Here is a 12,444-nt window from a genome sequence, read left to right on the forward strand (position 1 = left end):
AAACTAGCATTCGGGACATTGCTCGAGAGCACGAATTGTCTTATTCCACAGTCCAAAGGATATTGAAAGAAGAAAAATTACACGCCTATCATTACACTCGCGTGCAACACTTACGACAAGAAGACTATCCTCGGAGAAAGAGATTTTACGAGGATTTCCTCAGAAGAGTGAACGAAGATCCAGAACTTCCGTCTTGCGTAATATTCAGCGATGAATCGCTGTTTACGCGAGAAGGAATATTGAACTCACACAATATGCATGTGTGGGACGCCGAGAATCCTCGACCGACACGACTCAGAAATTCCCAAGTTCGTTGGAAACTGAACGTCTGGGCTGGAATTATGGGTACAAAAATATTGGGCCCAGTTATTCTTCCAGAAACATTAAATGGCGCATCGTACATGGAATTTCTGACGGAAAATCTGCCGGACTTTCTGGAAGAAGTACCATTAATAAATAGAAATAAGATTGTATTTCAACAGGACGGTGCTGGTCCACATAACGCCAGAATCGTCACAAATTTTTTAAATCAGCAATTTCCCGGACGTTGGATGGGCCGGTATGGCCCGATACGGTGGCCTGCAAGATCTCCAGATCTCAATCCACTGGACTTTTTCTTGTGGGGCTACTGCAAGGAAGTCATTTACAGGCAGCTTCCCGAGACCATCGAAGAATTAAATGACAAACTTCACCATGCCATTTTCTCAATCGAGGACGAAGTCCTGGAGAAAACGCAAGAAAATTTATTGAGACGCATGAGAGCGTGCATCACAATGGACGGCGGACACTTTGAACACTTGCTGTAAAAAGAAGTGTTCTAAAATAATTAATCTGCCCTTTTCAGGGCAACCAAATATTATAGTAATCTGCCCTTTTCAGGGCAACTAAATATTTTATTTTCGAGGAACATTCTCTTCGAGTTCGCAAATTATTTTTAAAAAATCGACACGTTACAGGCAGACATTATCTACTATTCACTTGGCAGTACGAATGTTTCGAAGCATTCCCCTGCCGGTTATCATAGTATCTAATTTATCGATCGGATTTACAGTATCGATAAGTCAGCCTTGATTGACGAATTCATGCAGTTTACTATAAAAACATAACCTGATTGTTGTTATCGAGTTATCTCCGCGTCGGGTTACGTGCGTTGTGTACGCGTTTTTCTTCGAATAATTTTCAATCGCCGAATAATTAACCGGTAGTGATTAACAGTGATGAACCGATAGAGGCATTCGTAAATGCCTCATTCCATCGATCAGGTGTGTGAATAAATCCGTGAAAGTGTTGATACGCGATACAATTTATAAAAGACGTGTCCAGAAAATTTCTGATCGATTACTGTGATTGTGCGTAATGTGTATTTCTTTCTTTGAATAATTTTCAGTCGCCGAATGATTTATCGGTAGCGACTAGTAATAATAAATCGATAGATTCGTTTATCACTCAAGTGCGTCAGTAAATCCGAGTGCGTATCGATACGTGATGACAATTTATGACAGAAAAAAACTTCTGGCTTATTACTCGGTGTGGATTTGTGGATGGAAACGTGAGGTGCGATCTGAGTCACGGTGAAATTATTCATTCGTCAAGCTACAATTCGTCAAGTATGAGAACATCGAATCTGTACAGGTGAGTGAGTGAATGAGAAGAGAGAGAGAGAGAGAGAGTGTGTGTGTGTGTGTGTGTGTGATGTATCACATGCATGTATTTAGTAGGTATCGTGTGTGCAGCGATCAGCTGAGCGCCCCGCGTAAGCGTCGCGGTAAATCGCGTCGCGCGCCGCCCCTGTCTGCCTCTTATACTCGGCCCGTTACTCGTTAACTATTTCCTTTAATAATTCAAAAAGTAAACTTCGGACAAAATTTTCGTAGAGGAAAATTCGTCTCAGAATTACTTCCAGAATACGTCTTTGCAAGGACGCGTGGTTGTTCTGAATCACCCTGTATACTATACTTATTACCTTATCATATATACTATACTTTTTACCTTATATTATTGAATCATAGTACCGAATGTCGATATTGATTACGATGTATGCATGATACATATTTTATAAAAAATATAGAAAAGAACACATATTTAAATCTTCAAAGTTAAAATACACACGCGCGCGCGCACGCTTGTACGTATATTCAGTAGTTTATGTACAGCTTAACAAGTTGATATTCCGAGAACTATCTTGTATTGCGATCAATTTTAGTCATCTAAATTAAGACTGATCCTCGTTTATCTCTGAAGGATGAAGTAGGAAGTAATTTTAATATAATATTTCAAATTGGTACTTATATAAAATAATTCTTTATTCGGTAAAAATGAAGAATAGGGGACTCATCTTCAATGACCTTGACCTTGACATATGTTATCAAAGTCACTCTCCTGAGTGACCTTCAAGAGATTTTAGCCGTCGCTCGTTGTTTGGTAATAAGTTATTAACCAAAGAAATTTAATGAATAAAGCATAAGTTTACGATACCATATACGTTTACGAAAGAGTATATTTGATGGAATTTTTAGCTTTAAATCAGAAATAGGTTTGGGTTAGGTTATATTTTCCGAAACTGGAGCCCCGGACACATACGCTGATTAGAGGTGGATCCCCTATTCTTCACTTTTACTCCTTAGTTTTAATTACATCACGAAGCAAGCAACTTTTGTCTGACTAATTATGCAGTTTAGGATAGGCAGCTCGAATCACTTTGGTCTTGACATATGTTGTCAAAGTCATGTCCCTAAGTAACATTCTAAAGATCTTAGCTAGCGGTTTATTAAAAAGTTAACAAAAGAAGTTTAATGATTTTGCACGAATTGTCAGCTGTCCACGCGAAATAAGGGCTTGACCGTGACATATATTATAGAGATCACTTTTCAGAGTCACCTTTTAGCCGTCGCTCGTAGTTTATGCAAAAGTTATTAACACAAAACGTTGATATAATGATATTGCACGATGAATTGCCAGCTGTTTCTGAAGGGAGGAGTTACGAATTGAGTTAGGTTAGGTTAGGTTTTTCGCGGGGAGATACTCCCCGCCTACACTTCCACTATTCATATCTATATATTTTGACGTGAATACGTCTTATAACTCGATGGATGCCAATTTGAAAAGTTGAGCGTCACGCGAGACGCGGGATGCGTGACGAAATTTCTTTTATTCAATTTTAATATACAGTCTCATTTTAATTATAATTATAATATATAGGGTATCTCACTTTATCTTATTATAATATACAAGGTGTCGACTTTGGATTATAATATATAGGAAAATATACACAGTTGATTGAAACTACTATCTTTCTTTGAACTCTTTCCATTAACATGACGTTATTCACGTTAAAAACTTGCGGCCGTGTCCCGACACAGCCTACCCGAATTTTATAGATTTATAGATTCCAGTGTTTTATGCTATGTGCTGTGCAATGACCTTTTTTATCAATATTAACTCCTCTAATGTATATAATTTCTCTTGTCCTTTCATACACAACACAGCGTAAAACATTGGAATCTGCAAATCTATCAAAAATATATAAATATGAATAGTGGAAGCGTTATAACAAAAAAGGATTTGAATATTGAGGTATAAATGCATTTATTCATTTCTTGTTATATCAATATCAAGATTAATAGGATAGAACACAGCCATTATTTCGAAAAATTTAAGTCGTTTATCATATTGGCATTTGTGTTTAAAAACAAACTCAGATAATGTATGTAATGATAATCTCGTACCTATATCTGAATCTATATCGTGGAATTCCACTTTGAGTCAGAGACGCTCAATATTTTGAGTATGGACACCCGTTTCAGGATCTACAAAATTTTCGGAATGGTTCATAACTTCGTGCGTATAGTTACAACATCTAACAATCAATGTAGATAACACTACCCGGTGCGATATGTTGAAGAATAATTGGTATCAAAATCTCTCGAGGATCGTTGTTCGACAGGAACAATAAATAGTCGTCCAATATACTGTTCAATGCCTCCAAATAACCAATGACCGATTATGAGATGTCTATGATGATATTTACGTCTTCTAAACTTTGCCTCATCAATTTCGACAATAACATTCGAACCGCCAATTTGTTCTTCGCCATTAAATACCCCATTGTGCCAAGAGCTACATAAAAAATATAAAACAAAAGACCAATGCTATTACTACATACTAATACTACAAAAAATGCAGGTTTTGGTGAAATAATACTTGAGAACATTTACAAATTTGACATGAGACCACTGTGTGTTGTTTGTCTGTGTTGCTATTTCGTTAGTGCTATTTGCTTGATCTAGACGCGTTGTGTAGCATGTTCCATTTCTTCAAATGGCTTTGTCGTGAATTGTCATCTTGATTTGTAAGTAATTTTGAGCTAATTTCGTATTTTTTGCGTTTTTTCTTCTTGTAACATCGTATATACTGTTTGTAGCATTTTTCACTTGAGAAGGACCACAACCCATATGGTCGCAACGTTGTGAACTAATAAAGAAATTCTTTGCCAGTTGAGTTGTCGGAATTTTTGTTTTATTGATTTACAAAAGTAGGTGATAATATGGGAGTTCTAATTCATGGGCTCCGAGGGGGGGTGCGGGGCGGGGAGTATCTCGGTGGCGCGGGGTATGACGTCACACGGGGGAGGGGGGTTTCTCTGGGCGCGGGGTATGACGTCACGCGGGGGTCTTCGAGCGCCGGTACCAGTCAAAGGGATGTTTATGTAAACAGACTACTAGGAACTATGGTATTGTTATACAGAAGCGATAAGAAAAAAATGCAAGCGCCGGTACCTGGCTACTATCAATTACGACAAAGACGTTACCGCGCGTGAGATAGTTGATAGATAAAATAATCCGTTAAAAATTCTTTGGGGCACCGGTACCCGTTTCTAACCCATGGGGCTCTGAGGGGGTGTGGGGAGGGGCGGGTGTCCTCTGACACGTGGGTCTTCAACCGTCGACTGCAGTCAAAGAATGTGGCCGCAGGGTGGAAAGAGACGGAGATGTCATATAATCAAACGGAAAAAGGTTTAGCACCACAGTTGGTTACGAGCGCTCCAGAAAAGTTTTCAGTGAGCGTGCTATGGAAACATGGAGCAGAGTGAACATGACCTGTTGGAGGAAGCCAACAATGTCGCTACCTTGGGCGAATATTTCGCGTGGGTGCAACGTTGTGACGAGTGTATTGAACAATTGGAAGAAAAGAGTCGTGCCAAGCGTTCGCGGCTATCCATGGGAAATATATAATCGTTAATGGCTCGAATCGCGCGGCTCGAGGGATTGAAGAAGCATTTGGAAAGACGCTTTATACATTTCGGTGGTGGTGGTGGTGATTACGCCGAATAGCCTTCCAGCGCAGAACTCTCATGGCGAGAGATTGATACCACGTTTGAAAACCGTATATTAACCGGTGCGGTGATCAACGCGAATTACATCGAACCGCGACGATTCCTGGAAGACGCTAGCAGCATAGTGCTGAGGCATGTGCGCAACGCTATTGAACAACACAGCGTAAAAGTGAACACCGTGTTCAACGGCGAGTTTGTGGCGGGTGAAAAGACCGCCAATAAGAGTATAAACACGAAAAATCGTGGCCTCTTCCCCTACATCTGATCTGCAAGAGTGGTTCACGCAACACGTGATCGAACCCACCTTGACAACACTCGAAGAGTTCCAGGAGCGCGATAGCGGGTGGGCGTTGTCGAGTATATTGAACCTGACAATCAGCATTAACAAGTACAATCCCTTGCACGCGGGATGTTACATCAAATTACCGGAGGAGATCACGACGAAGAAGGCCGTAATCAACGTGCATTCTATGGACAATGCGTGCTTCACGTGGTCGGTGGTCGCTGCTCTGTACCCGGCGGAAAGAAACACGGAACGCGAATCTTCCTATCCGCATTACACAACGGTACTGAATCTCCAGGGCATAGAGTTTCCCGTAACGCTGAAGAACATTGCGAAGTTCGAACGTCTGAACAACATCTCCATAAACGTGTATACCATCAAGGAGAAGAAGAAAGAAGAGGAACAACTCACGATCGTACCGATACGACTCACCGATGAGAAGATGGATAAGCACGCGAATCTGCTGTACGTGCAAGATGCGCAGGACAACAACGTGGGACATTTCGCTTGCATCAAGAATCTGTCCCGCTTGGTGAGCTCCCAAATAAATAAGAAGAATGGGCAAAAATACATTTGTGAGTGGTAAGTAGTATTATATAGTAGTATTATTATAATGAATAAATACCTATTGTTAGCAATTAGCATTGCCAGAAATTAACAGGTCCTTTCTTTTATTCTTGCAGATGTTGCACTACTTCTACACTAATGAGAAGTTGGAGGCCCACTCCGTGGATTGCCAACGGATGAACGATTGTGCCATCGTCTTACCCAACGAAGAGGACAAGTGGCTGCAATTTACGCACTACAACCGGAAGGAGCGAATGCCGTTCATCGTGTACACCGATCTGGAGTGCATCCTGCAGAAGACGGAGGAGGACGACCCGAAGCTGTACCAGCGTCACCAGGTATTCAGCATCGGGTATTACGTGCGGTGCTCCTACGACGACTCGCTATCCGGGTACCGATCCCATCGCGATACCGATTGTATATCATGGTTCGTCGAAGAATTAAGAAGTATAGCGTATCGCATGAAAGCGAGTTTGTCGAGAAATGTCCCCATGGTAGAATTAACTCGAGACGAGCGCGAAAAATTTGATAGCGCGACGCAGTGTCATATCTGCAAGAAACCCTTCGCGCCGGACGACACGCGGGTTCGTGATCATTGCCACCTGACCGGTCGGTACAGAGGTCCCGCGCACGCGAATTGTAACCTAAATTACAGAGATTCGCATACTATTCCGATAGTGTTCCATAATTTATCCGGCTACGACGCGCATTTCATTGTCAAAGAACTGGCTAGCAATTTCAAGGGCAACGTCGATGTATTGCCGATTAATAAAGAAAAGTACATTTCGTTCACGAAACACGTTTACGGGTTCGATGACAATAAAACACCATGGCATAACCACATGCAATTGCGGTTCATCGATTCATTTAAATTCTTAAGCAGTAGTCTCGATAAACTGTCATCTTATTTAAATCAAGAGACACGGTAGTGTCTCGCGCCAAGTATATGCGCAGCGAGACCGACCGTGTACTGTTACACGAAGCGACGCTTTCGCAGACACTCAGATTATTAGATCTCAATAACCGCTGAACGGATCAAGTTCAGAGTAGGCTCAATGGATAGCATGAGGTCGAATTATGTAATAAAAATGTTTTTATTTTTCTTCTACGTGCCCTACGAGCGGAGATATGGCGATGCAAAGTCTGAAATTGGCAAATTTCACTTAAGAAACGTCATCATCATTATTATCATCGTTGTCATCGTCGTTTGTACAGTTCGTTCTTTTCAACGAGATGGCAGCAGCTAATATCAGTTTTCTTGCATGCGCCAGAGATGCGAGGTCCAGTTGATGCTTCAGATGCTTCAAAGAAAAGGAATAGAAAATGTTCTGAAACACTTGAAGCTGCAACACCACGTCGACGACGACGATGACGTCGTTGCACCACGTCGACGACAACGACGACGACGACGACGACGTTACACTACGTCGACGACGACGACGACGACGACGACGACGTTACACCATGTGGACGACAACGATGTTGCACCACGTCGACGACGACGTTGCACCACGTCGATGACGATAGAGAGTGAGAGAGCGAGAGAGCGGGAGGGCAAGAGAGCGAGTGAATGAGAGAGCGAGAGGGCGAGAGAGCGAGTGCTATGCGCGCGCTATTTTATTTTTCAATATTATAATGTTTTCGAATACTAATATTCATCTATTATTTATTATATAATAAATAACACAAATCCTATTCTAAAAAAGGCGTTAAAGGTGTTATATTTATTTCATCGTGTTTCATCAATATACAAATTTGACAGAATTGACAGCTGCCATTTTCCTAAGAAATAATAAATAAAAGTGTCAATATAACCGCACTGACAGCCATTATAACATTCTGACATTCGCAACACGAAGTTCAAGTCACACGAAGTTCGAGCCAAGCGAGAGAACCAATCAGCATCGCGGAAAGGAGGCCTCAACTATTCGATAAAAAAGAATTTCACGAAGTTAACACGCCTCTTTTAGAATAGGAAACATGTAAGTTAATACTTTTAAAAACCTTGACTGACAGGACTATGGCTTTTATTTCTTCATATATTATAAAAAAGAATAACATACTTTACATTACAAAATGTGTGAAATCACAACAAAATTATCTTTTTAAAAAAAGGTACAAAAAAGCGCCAAGTATACGCGCCTGAAGTTCTTTCAAAAAAAAGCTCAACAAAACTAATGATATGAACAAATTGCGCCAACTACAATGGGTATTTATGCAAACCAGAAAATCTATTACTTTATTATTATTCTTTGGCCGATATTCATTGTTGATTCTGATTTAAGACCATCTTAAGTACAATTATAAGATATTTGAAACCAATTACACAGTCGTATTAGCATCTTAAGACATTACTTCAGATCGTCTGGAAATAAGAATGGACTATGAATACTAGCCTTTGATAATAATATTAAGCAGATATTTTTATACGAATAAATATTTTAATACATAGAAATATATTTATTAATACAAATAAGTGTTTTTTTCAAAATACTTGGCGCTGCTAAACCGAATCAAAAATTGTCTTAGTATTTAAATAATCTAAAGATTACAATAATTTCCTTAAACTCTAAATTACATAACAACTCGCTGAAATACATATATGTACAAATGTAGTTAAACCTATTCTATGCTTAATTCTAATGTCACACACATACATACCCATGCACGCATTCACAAGAGATAAAGAAAGAGAATGAGGCAATTAACATAATGATTCGGTTTAGAAGCGCCAAGTATTTTGAAAAAAACACTTATTTGTATTAATAAATATATTTCTATGTATTAAAATATTTATTCGTATAAAAATATCTGCTTAATATTATTATCAAAGGCTAGTATTCATAGTCCATTCTTATTTTCAGACGATCTGAAGTAATGACTTAAGATGCTAATACGACTGTGTGATTGGTTTCAAATATCTTATAATTGTACTTAAGATGGTCTTAAATCAGAATCAACAATGAATATCGGCCAAAGAATAATAATAAAGTAATAGATTTTCTGGTTTGCATAAATATCCATTGTAGTTGGCGCAATTTGTTCATATCATTAGTTTTGTAGAGTCCTTTTTTGAAAGAACTTCAGGCACGTATACTTGGCGCTTTTTTGTACCTTTTTTTAAAAAGGTAATTTTGTTGTAATAACGATAAACTCCGAATCGTACGATCCGAATTTGCAAAATTGTCGGCTGACGACTTTGATTTACTTACGCGAAAGGGCGTGTTCCCTTACGAATACGTGGATTGTGCCGAAAAATTAGAGGATACTCGCCTACCGCCGCGCGAATCGTTCTATAGTTCTCTGACCGGTGATACGGTATCCGAGAGCGATTACGCGCACGCCGAGAACATCTGGCAGCGGTTCGCCATTCGAACGCTCGGCGAGTACAGCAATTTGTACTTGAAAACGGATGTCCTGTTGTTGACCGACGTATTCGAAAATTTCCGCGATAGCTGCATCAATAGTTACGGTCTTGATCCCGCGTATTATTACACTTTGCCCGGTTTTACGTGAGACGCGATGCTCAAGCATACGCGTATAAACTTCGAACTTCTTACCGATATCGATATGGTCATGTACATAGAACGCGGTATACGCGGCGGTCTGAGCCAATGTTCGAACAGATACGCGCAAGCCAACAACAAGTACATGCAGTAGTACGACCCATCGAAACCTTCGTTGTATCTCGTGTATTACGACGTTAATAACTTGTACGGTTGGGCAATGTGTCAACCACTGCCCTATGCCGAATTTCGATGGGTCGATGACACTTCCAATTGCGACGTGAACGTGATCGCTCCGGATTCACCGAAAGGGTACATTCTCGAAGTCGATCTCGAGTATCCACAACTGCTACACGACGCGCACGTCGACCTTCCATTCTGCCCGACGCACGATAAACCGCCGGGTAAACGGCAGGATAAGCTGCTCGCAACTGTGTACGATAAGAAGCGGTACGTCATTCATTATCGCAACCTGCAGCAGTGTACTCGTCACGGTCTTCGCGTCACAAAAATACATCGCGTATTAGAATTTGCGCAATCTCCATGGCTCCGCGATTACATCGAACTAAATACGCGATTTAGAACGGCAGCGAAAAATGATTTTGAGAAAAATTTGTACAAGCTAATGAACAACGCGGTATTCGGTAAAACCATAGAGAACGTGCGCAATCACGTGGATGTTAAACTATTAACGCAATGGAACGGACCATACGGCGCGGAGGCAATGATCGCGAAACCGAATTTCCACAGTCGCAGCGTCTTTTCGGAAAACCTGGTCGCGATCGAGATGCGTAAGCTTGAAGTGAAGTTCAACAAACCGATCTACGTGGGTATGTGCATCCTCGACATATCCAAGGTCTGTTTGTACGAGTTTCACCACGAGTACACATGTTACCCCTTTATCGCGAGAAGTGTAAGGTTACATACACGGATACCGATAGTTTGATTTATCATATCGAGTGCGAGGACGTGTACGAGCAAATGAAACGCGACATTGCATGATTTGATACAAGCGATTATGCATCCGAAAACATATATGGTATTCCGCTCGCGAATAAAAAGGTACCAGGTTTAATGAAAGATGAGAACAACGGCGCAATCATGACGGAATTCGTGGGGCTCAGAGCGAAAATGTACGCGTTGAAAGTAGACGGTAAAACAGATACCAAAAAAGCGAAAGGTGTTAAGAGTAATGTAGTCGCGCGAACGATAGCGTTCGCTGATTACATGCAGTGTTTGACAGACCACGTAGAAATGACTCGAGATCAATCGCGTATAACATCGAAGCTGCATAACGTGTACACCGTTCGCGAGACGAAAATCGCTCTGAGTCCGTACGACGATAAGCGCTACGTCGTACCCGATAGGAACGATACGCTACCGTGGGCACATTTCCGGATACCGTTGTAAAATATGTAGGATAAGGATAATAAAGAGTTATTGTATTCCATATATTTTCATATAATGTATCAATATATACTGTCATAGAGTTATACATTTATATATTTTATATGTTTGTGAAAAAAATTAATGCATTAAACGACATTGCTTTGTATCCACGAATTGTGCGATTCATCGAATCCCAGCCACTTCACGTAGACCTCGTCACCTCTCCTGCGCAGTACTTTCTCTATGAGGTACACGTCCTTATACATGTAAAAGTATTTTTTTATTGTATGTTTTCTTACATCGGTTTACGCGTCCCGTATACGACAGTATATGCGGCTTCATCCGTTCACGTGATACGATCACATGTCGCTCCGCGCGACCTTCGCTCCTCGATCGCTCAACACGTGGAACAGTCCATGATCCGCGGCGCCGGTCCGTCTATGTGCGTACGCTGCCAGGGCTGGTTGTGGTGCGCGTAGCACTTGCGGTACCGTTGCACCTCGGGATCGCGTCTCAGGTGTTCAGGTAACCTGTCCCACAACCCTTCCACGTAGTCGCCGTATCGTTCCAGGAGAATGATCTTCGGAACGTACTGCAACAACTCGCTCGTCAGACCGAGAATCGCTCTATCGTCCGGCAGCAACAAGAACATCGTTGCGTTTGCCCGATCGGCCGCGCTCCCCATCTTATATACGCGTCACTCGCTACGTCGTGATAACCTCGCGGAAATTCGGAACATTCAAAATAACCGTTGCACCACATCCGGTGGAAAATTTAAATATAAACGCGTCCGTGCGTCTCCGCAAACGTATATCTAAAGGATCGGTATGACGCGTTCGTCGTCGATACCGCGTCAGATCAAAGGATAACCGTTAAACCACATCCCTACGGTCTTCGGAGCTCATGTGTTGACGGGCGTAAATCACTGATTGTTACTGACCCGTTTATCAGTCCTTTAAGAGCGGTTCGCGAACATTCGTACTTGTTTGCTACACGTTCGATACACGTTCGATACATGTTCTTGACTCGTTTGTTCCACGTTCTTAAAACGTTCGATACACGTTATACCTGGCTGCTATCAAAGAGCGAGTAAGAGGAGGCGGTTCAGATACGAGACGGGAATGATTCTAGCTCCGAGCGAGAACGCACATTTTAAGAACGTGGAACGAACGGATCAAGAACGTGTATCGAACGCGAATGCACGTTTTAAGAACGTGGAATAAACAGGTCAAGAACGTGTATCGAATGCGAACGCACGTTTTAAGAATGTGGAACGAACGGGTCAAGAACGTGTATCGAACGAGAACGCACGTTTTAGGAACGTGTATCGAACGCGAACGCTAATAATTCAATAGCGAACTGTTCGA

General features: G+C 41.3%; 2 protein-coding genes across 2 annotated transcripts; both read left to right on the top strand.

Annotated features, from left to right (window-relative positions):
- Window positions 1-5,075: 5,075 nt before the first annotated feature.
- On the top strand, window positions 5,076-7,495 carry LOC105278603. Its single transcript, XM_020031386.2, has 3 exons — window positions 5,076-5,202; window positions 5,561-6,520; window positions 7,454-7,495. Exons 1-2 carry the CDS (start codon window positions 5,076-5,078, stop codon window positions 6,199-6,201), a joined length of 768 nt encoding a protein of 255 aa, XP_019886945.1. The 3' UTR covers window positions 6,202-6,520; window positions 7,454-7,495.
- Window positions 6,086-7,165, top strand: LOC105278604. The gene is made up of 2 exons (XM_020031388.2): window positions 6,086-6,197; window positions 6,299-7,165. The coding sequence occupies exon 2, from the start codon at window positions 6,299-6,301 to the stop codon at window positions 7,109-7,111; it is 813 nt and encodes a 270-aa protein (XP_019886947.2). The 5' UTR covers window positions 6,086-6,197; the 3' UTR covers window positions 7,112-7,165.
- Window positions 7,496-12,444: the final 4,949 nt, after the last annotated feature.

Source organism: Ooceraea biroi, chromosome 3, assembly GCF_003672135.1.
Source record: "Ooceraea biroi isolate clonal line C1 chromosome 3, Obir_v5.4, whole genome shotgun sequence".
NCBI classification, from domain to species: domain Eukaryota; kingdom Metazoa; phylum Arthropoda; class Insecta; order Hymenoptera; family Formicidae; genus Ooceraea; species Ooceraea biroi.